Below are 12,830 nucleotides of genomic sequence, written 5' to 3'. Positions count from 1 at the left end.
GTGGCAAAAACCATCAAATGCTTCAAAGAAACTGGCTCACATGAGGACCGACCCAGGAAAGGAAGACCAAGAGTCACCTCTGCTGCAGAGGATAAGTTTATCCGAGTCACCAGCCTCAGAAATCGCAGGTTAACAGCAGCTCAGATCAGAGACCAGGTCAATGCCACACAGAGTTCTAGCAGCAGACACATCTCTAGAACAACTGTTAAGAGGAGACTTTGTGCAGCAGGCCTTCATGGTAAAATAGCTGCTAGGAAACCACTGCTAAGGACAGGCAACAAGCAGAAGAGACTTGTTTGGGCTAAAGAACACAAGGAATGGACATTAGACCAGTTGCAATCTGTGCTTTGGGCTGATGAGTCCACATTTGAAATCTTTGGATCCAACCACCATGTCTTTGTGCGATGCAGAAAAGGTGAACGGATGGACTGTACATGCCTGGTTCCCACCGGGAAGCATGGAGGAGGAGGTGTGATAGTGTGGGGGGGCTTTGCTGGTGACACTGTTGGGGATTTATTCAAAATTGAATGCATAAAGAACCAGCATGGCTACCACAGCATCTTGCAACGGCATTCTATTCCATCCGGTTTGCGTTTAGTTAGACCATCATTTATTTTTCAACAGCACAATGACCCCAAACAAACCTCCAGGCTGTGTAAGGGCTATTTGACTAAGAAGGAGAGTGATGGGGTGTTACGCCAGATGACCTGGTCTCCACAGTAACCAGACCTGAACCCAATCGAGATGGTTTCGGGTGAGCTTGACCGCAGAGTGAAGGCAAAAGGGCCAAAAAGTGCTAAGCATCTCTAGGAACTCCTTCAAGACTGTTGGAAAACCATTTCTAGTGACTACCTCTTGAAGCTCATCAAGAGAATGCCAAGAGTGTGCAAAGTAGTAATGAAAGCAAAAGGTGGCTACTTTGAAGAACCAAAAATATCAGACATATTTTCAGTTGTTTCACACTTTTTTTAGTATTTCATTCCACATGTACAAAATAAAGAAAACTCTTTGAATGAGAAGGTGTGTCCAAACTTTTGGTCTGTACTGTATATTTTTATATATATATTATATATATATATATATATACACACATTCACTATCCAATGACAGTGATCAGTGAGCGGGGTCTAATGAAATGGGTCCCTGCATCTCATCCGGTGCTGGTTGGCTGTCAGTGACCGCTGTCAGCACGGACCTGTCACTGAGTTTTTATACAGTGACAGTTTTACTCCATTATGGACATAGTAGGTCATAATGCGGGAACTGACACCTGCTCATGGCGTTCTACAGTATGTCAGTCATTCGTCATGAAGAGGATAAATTGATTTTGGTATCTACAAAATGATATTTCGTAACTGGCATAAAGAAACGTGTCCATGTAGGTTACAAAGTGACAGTTAAAGGGTATTCTCATCTCCAAGATGAGCTCAGCATAATAATAGTAATATTAGCAAATACCTCTAATTAGAAATATATACCACCTGGTATAGGATACTAGAGATGTAAATACCCCTTTAATTATTGTATGAGCTATTTTCCATAAATGCATGCACATAAGTGTACACCACTAGGAGAAGTCATATATTATAAAGTGGGAGGGAAAAGAGACAATTACTATGTGAATAAAATATAGCTTTTATTGATAAGAATTAAAATCTACTATTGTTAAAAGCTACATCATATTTTTTAACCCATAATAGATCCGCACCAGATGATACTGGGTTATCCCACAGTAATTAATTTCTTACTGATACAAAACACTACGTATAACAAATATACTGTAAATATATTTTTTTACAACATAAAAATACCCTATCTGATAAGAATATAAAGCCCCCTATAGCTCTGTACTCCATGCCTGCATCTGGTACTAATGCTCAGCTACCTTGTTGCCGCCTTAAGGGTTGCTAGGGAACTTCCTTATAAGGTAAGATGCCCCTTTAAGAATAGAACTCAGGGTTACATTATGACATCACAATTAAGAATCCCTATGTATACCAGTGTTTTCACTCTCATTCTCACTTTGACACTTGTGGTCATTGCTGTTAGTGATAAAGCTATATAGCTCTTCATATACAGATCGTGCTTTGCATTACTTTTATTTGAAATGTCTGGAATTTCTCCAGATAAATTTCAGGTGTTAGCACAACTTCAGGAGATTCTTATCAGCTATGACCCTGACTTTGTGCTACCACTACCCTGTGGCATCCTCAGCTTCACATACCGGCTGGTTATGAAGCTAGTGAGTGACTGCCTGACCAAATACAATCATGGTCAAATTAGCTCAGAATATCTTGAGCATTTACAGCAGAACATCAGGACAGCAGTACAAGAGGTAAATAACAGACAATCTGCACAAATCTTATAAAAATAGTAATAATAGAAAGTAATAATGGAATAAAAATGTAAGTTTATTCGGTAAAAAGTACCCTAATAAGAATAGCCAAAGAGCCAAAATAGGGCACACAGGCTACATGAGAAGGGAGAGAGTGGGACCTAAAGGATTAATTGAATTAGTGGTGGGAAGGTTGTGGTTGTGGAGGAATAGGATTATTAACTATTTAAGAACAAGGGAATTTTTCACTTTTTCCGCTCCCATATTTTCATCACTTTCTTTCAAGAGTCATATATTTGTAGTGACAGACGTGTGAGGAGTTGTTTTTGTTGTTGCTTTTTTGCAAGAAGACTTGAAGCTGTGAATGGCTCTATTCTTTTTACCATACAATGTACTGAAAAACAGGAATAATATTCCAAATGTGATGAAATGGTAACGAAAATTCAATTCTGGTTTTGCTTTTAAGGCTTTCAATATGGAGAAAAATTACCTAAAAACATTATTCTCCATGTCAGTCTGATAACTATGATATCATTATAACTAGTGGGCCCAGATCTTGTGAGAATTGGGGGTATTAATGTGGAATATTAATAACTTACGCCTTGTACCAGTGCGCTTCTTGTAGAGTCTCATTTTTAAAAAGGTGTTGTTTTTCTCCTGGTTTAGCTCAATCTAATATCTAAAGCTGAGTGTATGTATGTACTGTATGTGTGTGTATGTGTGTATGTATGTATGTATGTATGTATGTGTGTATGTATGTATGTATGTATGTGTGTATGTGTGTATGTGTGTATGTATGTATGTATGTATGTGTGTATGTATGTATGTATGTATGTATGTATGTATGTGTGTATGTATGTATGTGTGTATGTATGTATGTATGTATGTATGTGTGTATGTATGTATGTATGTATGTGTGTATGTATGTATGTGTGTATGTATGTATGTATGTATGTGTGTATGTATGTATGTATGTATGTATGTATGTATGTATGTGTGTATGTATGTATGTATGTATGTACTGTATGTGTGTGTATGTGTGTATGTATGTATGTATGTCTGTATGTATGTATGTGTGTGTGTGTATGTCCGCTAAAGGAATTTCCACCGTCGCATGTATAATCACGAAATTTTGCGCACACACTCCATTTGACTCAAGGAACGTCATAAACTATCTTTTGAGGGAAAATTTTAACCCTACGCTTTACAGTTATTCGCCAAAAGACCTGCCTCCATTAAAGTTAATAGGGCTGGGAGCCACAGTGCAGCCAGAACTCAGAAGAATGCGCAGCCACGCCCTTAAGTGGAATGTTGGCATGTCACAATGCAGCCAGGGAAAGAGACAGAGAGACAGACAAACAAAGAAATAGGGAAAAAATAGGGAAAGAGACAGACAGAGAGAGTCAGACAGGAAAAGAGACAGACAGACAGATAAAGAATGAAACAGACAGAAAGAGAGAGAAAGAGAAAGACAGTTACTATCCTGGGCAATGCCAGGTGCTACAGCTACTTGATATATATAATTGTGGGGTTATCATTGTTGAAGTCACCCCTAGATTTGGGTTGTAAAGTTAATAAAGGATGCAGTGACCGTTTTACACCAGTCACAAGCAGTCATGTGTCTTATGTACATACACTGGGTAAGGCGTATAGACAAGGACATTTAATGGTTTACAAGTTACCAGATTCCTTGTCAGTTCCCAATATAAGCATTTTAGTGCAGATAGGAGTAAGATGGTAACATAAAGGGCCTCCTCCATTCTGAACTTTCTCTCATGATTTTCTTGTTTATTTTCATCTCTATAGGCTGAAAGATCCCAAAGTGGAGAATTGGCCTTTATTAAAGAACTGGCCCAAAATGTCCTGAGGGTACTAGAGAACCCATCCTGCCAACTGGAGCATCAGGTAAGGATCCATCATCTTCTATATCTCATGTCATTGTTGTCTGATCTTCTCCAGATTTCCAGTCATGTAGCAGAAGGTCAGATTTATGATGTTTACGTTCTACCTTTGGTTCCAGGCAGACACAGGGTATAGTATGACAGCCTGTCTCCGCGGTTCTATCTGTGATGGCAGTCTGTACTCAGCGGTGCGGAGTTTATATTTATGCTTCTGTCTTGCTCGGTCATCACAGACTTCCTTCTTATAAATGCTGCAGTTCTGGGACATTATTAGAGAACAGTTGTATATACAAGTCCATTATGTATTAATGTACCTTTACTAGTGGGAGCGGCCGGGTATAGTTCACCCCATACTGAAATTATTAAGTAAATCCAGATTTAGATATATATGGTATTTAGTATTTCTGAAATGTTATATTAATTGTATATATTATATCCATCAGGAAACATCAGAAGATGACTCCGAAGAAGGGCAGGACCTAAATATCCCTGACTGTGATACCAGTCAGCTGGAGCTTAATACTGATCTGATAAAAGGTAAGCTGCTCACCAATATTTTACATTCAAATGTCAAGTAATAGAGAACGGCAGAGAATATGCAGATTTACTCTTCATCCTCTGCATGAGGCCGATGACTACACCAGAGCCCCCCATAGACAATATTGGAGGGCGCTCATATAATTCTGCTTCTTTTCTGGGGTTTTCTCATCTTAAAATATAAAAAGAAGCTCATGAGTCCCCGATCATATCATTGTTGGGGATTCAATCAAATTTGCCGCAATCACAGATTTATCTACTGATACAGACTATTACATGACATCTCTTCATTATTTATCATTATTTTAGGAACATCTGTGCCGGCAAATACTGAATGTGGAATATGTGAGACACCAGAGATCGTCCACGAATCTGCCAGTGTAAGTATCAGAGGGATGTCTGTATAATGATGACTGGGCACGAAATACACATCCCATATTATATCCCATATGACAATGGGATGTCTCTGTTCTTCATGTAGATCAGACCTATTATATGTGATGATGGCATTATTCCTGCCTCCTCTGTGTGATGACCCTTGTCATCCCCTGCAGTATAATAATATATTTATATGGAGGATACAACCCTTTAATATAAGAGCGTCTGTGGAGGGTCCGGCTTGTATGACGTCCTCTACATCTGCTGCAGTGTAATCAGCGGGATATAATATAGACGGGAGATGTTCCTGCATCTGGAGCTTTATTTTTCTGTAGTTTCTATGACCTAATATAATTTCTTATTAATTTATAGGCCGCGAGTGGATCCTTAAATGTAATGAGAAGTCCTTGTAAGAGCGACTTTGATCCGATCAAGCTGATCAGCTTTGGAAATTTTGGGTGAGCTTTTCTTTGATATAATATTTATTTCCAAGGACTTCTAATGACGACGCCTATGTCTCTGTGTCCCGCTCATGCAATGTTCCCATACAGAAATTAGGAGTCGATATCACTGTCCACATTTGTTACTATTCAGGACAGATGGGATGGAGTGTGAATGAGGACCTCCTATAGGTGATCATTTATGGAGTGTTAGAAAAAAAAAAAGCCAGCACTAAATGTGCACTACAGCACTAAACATTTCAACTGTATTTATTATAAAATTGCGATTTTTGGCCAAAAATTGCAATTTCTTGAGCTACCCCACCACGTCACGGCAAATCTCATTTGGGGCAGTCCTACGCTAAAATATTTTTATAAAATGTGCCAGATGGCCTCACATATGAAATAGTAGAACTGCTCTTAGCAGCACTAACCTGGTTTATTTCAATCCCGTACCCATGACTGAGTCATGGCTGTGGGCGGGACAGGTCCAAGCAAATGCTGCATGAAGTAAATAGCCTGTGGACAGGGCCTGATGACTGTATGCGAACAGTCACCAACCGCCAAAATCTAGACAGGTGGAATACATCCCAAATTAGGGTGCATAGCTAGGTGGGGGTCAGTCACCGACCAATTGAATGGAAAAAAAAACCCCAAAAAGCCAGCACTAAATGTGCACTACAGCACTAAAACTTCCAACTGTACTTATTATAAATTTGAGATTTTGGGCAAAAAATTGCAATTTCTATTTTTATGGAATTTTAGTTTATGTATTTGTAGACACGTATTTCTAGAAATGGTCTCACATCTAGTATTAACCATTAGTACAGAAGATCATTTGATGAGGTCTACAGACAGATTATTAATAACAATTGATAATTAATCATGGATTTTCCTTTTCTCCAGTGCCGTCCACTTAGTGCGCCATAAAGCCACAAAACAGATCTGCGCCATGAAGAAAATGGACAAGCAGAACCTGAATAATACATGGAGTCTTGAACAAGCCTTTCTGGAGAGGGACATCTCAGCAATTGCGGATTGTCCCTTTCTAGTCTCCATGTTCTGCTCTTTTCCTACTAGACGACATCTTTGTATGGTGATGGAGTACGCACCAGGTAGGACACATCCATTGTATATATATACTGCCCACGTCTGCTTAATCCTTATATATACCCAGATTGTGACCACATGGGCGGTTACATGTCCACACAGCATTTACTATAATGTATCTATTACCAAGATGCCTGAAAAATCATTGATCTCTGTGAAATCCTCGGGCGTATGTCCTGACTGAGCATGGCGGCAATTTCTGATAAGGATAAAAGCATAAATTGTTTATATTTGAGCAGTTTTTATAGATGGAAACTTTCGCAGAGAAATACATGAGGCTTGTAGATGGGGCCGGGCTCTATCTCTGTGTATAGGGTAACTCTGTAGTATACAATATATGTTGTGCATTATACAGTTTATCTCTATATATGATTTCCTGTTCCACTATCTTTGATTATTTCTCATTCACCCTCATCATGTGTAATTTACATTGTAACAAACCCTCACCTGTGATACTTGCTTTCTCGTGTAGGAGGAGACTGTGCCAGTCTCCTAAAGAACAAAGGTGCTTTTCCCAACGCCTTGGCTCAGTTGTACATTGCAGAAACAGTTGTCGCTGTGGAATATCTGCATAGCCATGGTGTGGTGCACAGAGACCTGAAGCCTCAGAAGTAAGTGACCCCTGTATTATAATGACGGGGAAGAAAGTTACAGATTGTTATAGAGTCTATGGGTTATTACTGACGCCATCTTTTCATTCACAGCCTCCTGATAACAGCTACAGGACATATTAAAGTCACTGATTATGGGCTTTCAAAACTCGGCGTCATGAGACCAACGTCCAACGTCTACAAGGCTCCAACTGAGGACATCATCATAGAGTTCTGTGATAAAGAGGTCGGCTTTACTTACAGGATCTTGTACTTTACAGATCTCTTCTCTTTCTCCTTATCTGATCATTTCTCATTTAGACGTTTCCTTTGATGTCATTTGTTGAAATGATATTTATTGATCATCATCCCTTGTTTTTGTTTGTTTCCAGACGGTTGGCACGGTTACCTACATGGCCCCAGAAGTCATCCTATTGAAAGGATACGGAAGACCTGTAGACTGGTGGTCATTAGGGATCATTCTATACACATTCTATTTAGGATATGAACCCTTTACTGGGGCTACCAAGAAGGAGATTATGCGCAGGATCGTCTATGGTAAGCAAAGTAATCTGAATGCCATGTGGTGTCTCTGTTATTTGCTTTGATTTGTTCTGTGCCCAAGTTTCTATTTTGTTAAGAAAAATGGGTTTTTTTTTCATGAAAATGAATTCAGATGTTTTATTTTATGTAATACTTGATTTTTATATAACAGCTGACATACCTTGGACATTTAATGAATACTGTCCTCCACCAAAAGCTAAAGAATTAATCATTGCGCTGCTCCGAAAAAATCCTGCACATCGACTTGGGACAGGTAATATTATCATAGTATTAATAATGATTTATTACACCTCATTGACAAGACAAATGACCATGCCCATGAGGACCAGCACTGAGGGTCTTTACTCCACCTACTTGTCCATTCCCCATTCTTCATACTATCACTACATTTCCTTCATGTCTGGCTCTGTTTTATCTTCAGTTCAGAATAACATAAACTGTACAGATATAGAGAAGTTTCTCTGACAATGACTGTGTTATTTTCCTTCTTGTCTTCCTTTTCCAGGAGGGGCAAATGAGATCAAAATGCATCCATTCCTGTGCGACTTGGACTTTGACAATCTGCTAAGTCAGAAACCCGTGTTCGTTCCTGATCTAAAGTCAGATCTGGACACCAGCAACTTTAACAGTAAGTAACATGAGACGTCCTCCGTAGAAAACGGCTGTGTGTCTTGTCTTTAATTTTGTGTGACAATCAGCTCCCACCATTATTAGTGATAGCATGGTGACTGTCTGACCAAGTCTTATGCTAATAATCTCTTATAACACATTACTTTGCAGCTCGCTATATGAAAAACAAACATGTGGATTCCGATGAGGAGGACACCAGTGAGGACAATAAGTGGCTAGAAGTCCGAAATTTTGTATCACCTTATCAAAGGTTTTGTAAAGTAAGTATGTGGCCAAAAAAATATATAAACCCTATAGTTATAAAAAAGTTTTAAAATAAATCTATTTTATATTTCTTCATTTATTTTAGCTATCTATCACCAACACTGAGAGGATGACCAATGAAGAGCCTATGTCACCTCCAGGATGTTCCAAAACCAATACTGAGAGGTTGACCAAAGAAGAGCCTGTGTCACCTCCAGAGTGTTTTATAACCAATACTGAGGGGTTGACCAAAGAAGAGCCTGTGTCACCTCCAGGGGGTTCCATAACCAATACTGAGAGGTTGACCAAAGAAGAGCCTGTGTCACCTCCAGGGTGTTCTATAACCAGTACTGAGAGGATGACTAAAGAAGAGCCTGTGTCACCTCCAGAGTGTTCCATAACCAATATTGACAGGATGACTAAAGAAGAGCCTGTGTCACCTCCAGGGGGTTCCATAACCAATACTGAGAGGATGACCAAAGAGCCTGAGTCACCTCCAGGGGGTTCTGTAACCAATACTGAGAGGATGACCAAAGAGACTATGTCACCTGCAGAGTGGTCCATAACCAATACTGAGAGGTTGACCAAAGAAGAACCTGTGTCACCTCCAGGGTGTTCTATAACCAATACTGAGAGTATGACCAAAGAGCCTGTGTCACCTCCAGAGTGTTCCATAACCAATACTGGGAGGTTGACCAAAGAAGAGCCTTTGTCAGCTCCAGAGGGTTTAATAACCAATACTGAGAGGATGACTAAAGGAGAGCCTGTGTCACCTCCAGGGGGTTCCATAACCAATACTGAGAGGATGACCAAAGAGCCTGTGTCCCCTCCAGAGTGTTCCATAACCAATACTGAGAGGTTGACCAAAGAAGAGCCTGTGTCACCTCCAGGGGGTTCCATAACCAATACTGAGAGGTTGACTAAAGAAGAGCCTGTGTCACCTCCAGTGGGTTCCGAAAAACCCTCAGACATGTGAGTAGATAATTATTATTATTATTATTATTATTATTATTATTATTATTATTATTATTATTATTATTATTATGTGATTTATAAGGGACGAGTAGCACAAATATAAATCCAGCATCCACCGCCCCATGATTGCTGATCTCTGTAGTTCTGGATTGTGAGAACACTGTAATAACAGCTGAATATGGAGACCAGCCATTCATTTCCAGTTCAATACAATATTACTAGTTGAGTCCATTATTTCAGGGAGAATGGGGTCCTGAGTGGGGAATCTCTTCCGTGTTTTCCTAATTGGTCTTACAGGCAGGTGCTCGTCCTTTTATATTGTTTTTACTTGTAATTTACTTGACTTTCTTCTATCAAACAGACAGAAAGAATCTTCACTTTCCAAATCTGATGGTGGGAATCAGTGTTTCCCTGTAAATAACATTGCGGCATCCTCGCCCTCCGTCTCAGGTATGTACAGATTTATAGATCATCCTATTATTTATCTATTCTCTTATATAGCGCTTTTAATTCCACCGCACCTTACAGACATGATCATCACTGTCCCCAGTGGGGTTCCCAAATTACATTCCCTATCAGTATGTCTTCGTAGTGTGGGAGGAAACCGGAGAATCCAGAGGATACCCACGGATTATACGGGAAGAACATACAAACTCCTTGCAGATGTCCTTAGCCTATAATCCAAAAGTGTAATGTGAATCTGCACATGAAGGATCAGGAAATTACTTACTTTATTCCCGTCGCCCCACTGAATTTTATTTTTCTTTGTGGGGGGTATATAAAATCCCCCATACGTTTCAAGAGTTATTGGGCCTTTATATTTGGTGCAAATGATTATGGTCTTTACCAAGGGGGTGTGGCACACAGGATTTTTTGGGGGCGTGTCTTCAGACTTCTCATTATGGGAACTATTAGCCACGCCCCTATGGTAAACACCATAAAAATTAGCACAAAAAAATATATCTCTGAACTGAAAAGGGGACGGTAACAAATAACAAACAGCAAACTCAGGGGAGAGCGGGAATAAGAGAAAAGTGAATCCTGGACACTTTTCTCCTGGTGACGAGTTCTCTATAAAGTTACACTGAAGGTTTATGGAACTGATTATATAATAACACTGTGTCCTGCTGCAAGTAATGTCATATTAATAAGCGGACATAGATCCTTGGGGAGACACCACATGGCGGCACACAGAATAGTGATAGGTGCATAGTAATCAGGTCACATAACTTTATGAAGATACAAACCTAATCTTTTAGGAATTTATAATCAACATTTTTTGACTTTTTGATTAGAATCTCCAGTTCAGAAAGGAAGAAAATCTGCTCTAAAACTGGGAAAAAAGCAAAAAACAGAGACTGTAGAAGAGGGGGAGAGAAGGCGAGGTAAGTGTGACCATAAGCTCCATGTTGTGTGATGTCAGTGAGAATTCATGTGCAGCAGATGTGATCTGTGGTGGGATTGTCACATCTATGATGGCTGACGATGGTCCCATACCTGTGTATGGAGAAGGTTCCTCTACCGTCCGGTCACAGTGACACCACTGTACTATCCTCTAATATGGAGTCCCATTACTTACATCAGTTTTTCATTTCTTCTCACAGGTTCTATCTTCCGCCGGATGATATCATCCTGCCGACGTAGATTATCCAGGGCTGCTCGCGCTGTCAGAGAAAGCTGCATTTTTGCCTGCTGTCAGCGGGGCTCCATAGTCATCACAGAAAACCCCCTCATCTAGCGCCCTGAAGAAATTACAGCACATCCACCATCAATACTGTGCTTGTATGGAAGAACTTGTACCACCTATGGGCAGCACGGTGGCTCAGTGGTTAGCACTGTAGTCTTGCAGCAATCTGCAAGGAGTTTGTATGTTCTCCCCGTGTTTGCGTGGGTTTCCTCCGGGTTCTCCGGTTTCCTCCCACACTCCAAAGATATACTGATAGGGAATTTACATTGTGAGCCCCCAAAAAATGAATAAAAATTTAAAATTGATTCATATTTTAACTTAATTATTACTAATTTAAAACTTAATTGTTAATGGCATATCAATACTATACATGTCATAAATATTTGATGGGTTGGACACTGGAGATGAGCGAGTATCGAAATATTTGTATTCGCGATACTCGTAACAAGTACTTTGTAATACGCGCGTATTCATTCCGAATGGCGAGTATAATGCAAGTCAATGTGTAATTAGAGTAATTATCTGCTGGACTCCAACAGAAAAATACTCGCATTTCCCAATCAGAAGAAAATTACTTCCATTTCCCATTGACTTGCATTGTACTCGCTATTTGGAGAGAATATGCAATTATTACAAAATACTCGTTACGAGTATCACAAATACAAATATTTCGATACTCGCTCATCACTATTGGACACCAAACAGGAGAAGAATGGTTCTTTGTCTCCCATTAATGCTTTACACCCTGGCCACAATTGGTGTGATGACCAGAGATTCTTTTATTCCTAAGGTTATGTGTACACAGCGCCTTTTAAATGCTGCCTACCTGCTAAGTAGTGATGGGCGAAAAAGTTCGGGGTCTGTACCGGATACCTAGTATATGTGCACGGACCCCCATTACAGAAGTCTCAGGAAACTCGGTGTAACGGTTCGGATTTGGCCATCCAAAATATTAAAAAAAATTCAGGAAAAAGAAAGAAAATAAGGAATAAATCAGGAGCTTTATACTTACTGAGTCTCCCACAAGGCTGTAACACCACATCAGGGTCTGCTCATTAACCCTCATACATATTCACTGCTTCCCTCGAGCACCGTCAGTCCCAACATGTAGTTGGTTACCGTCAGACCGCGCCCCCACCCTGTGTGAGAGAATGAAGCCAGCACTGATTGGCCAGACATTAACCAGTTAGTGCCCGGCTGCTTTCTGCTGTAGCCTTTGAGCTCAGCTGTGGCATCCATCTTACATGAGGAAGGAGCGTCAGTCAGGAACTTGTGCTGCACCTGATGCTACACGGGCAACTAAGCAGCAGGTACTTATATCTGAGCGAAATGTGTTTATAACTAATATAAACCATATCATACCTCCCAACCGTCCTAAATTATGTGGGACTGTCCCCAGTTAAGTGAATACATTTACTCAGTTCAGTGCATAAATTAAAT

At 40.0% G+C, this 12,830-nt stretch overlaps 1 protein-coding gene across 1 annotated transcript; it reads left to right on the top strand.

The window, feature by feature from the left end:
* Nucleotides 1-2,043: 2,043 nt before the first annotated feature.
* On the top strand, nt 2,044-11,695 carry LOC142295677 (microtubule-associated serine/threonine-protein kinase 4-like). The gene is made up of 16 exons (XM_075338775.1): nt 2,044-2,335; nt 4,142-4,240; nt 4,680-4,773; nt 5,083-5,153; nt 5,524-5,609; nt 6,498-6,706; nt 7,174-7,312; nt 7,406-7,538; nt 7,684-7,849; nt 8,007-8,108; nt 8,361-8,483; nt 8,636-8,745; nt 8,835-9,700; nt 10,065-10,153; nt 10,999-11,088; nt 11,308-11,695. Exons 1-16 carry the CDS (start codon nt 2,108-2,110, stop codon nt 11,439-11,441), a joined length of 2,739 nt encoding a protein of 912 aa, XP_075194890.1. The 5' UTR covers nt 2,044-2,107; the 3' UTR covers nt 11,442-11,695.
* Nucleotides 11,696-12,830: the final 1,135 nt, after the last annotated feature.

This window comes from Anomaloglossus baeobatrachus, chromosome 3 (assembly GCF_048569485.1).
Source record: "Anomaloglossus baeobatrachus isolate aAnoBae1 chromosome 3, aAnoBae1.hap1, whole genome shotgun sequence".
Taxonomy (NCBI): Eukaryota; Metazoa; Chordata; class Amphibia; order Anura; family Aromobatidae; genus Anomaloglossus; species Anomaloglossus baeobatrachus.
This window is presented reverse-complemented; position numbering and strand designations above follow the sequence as displayed.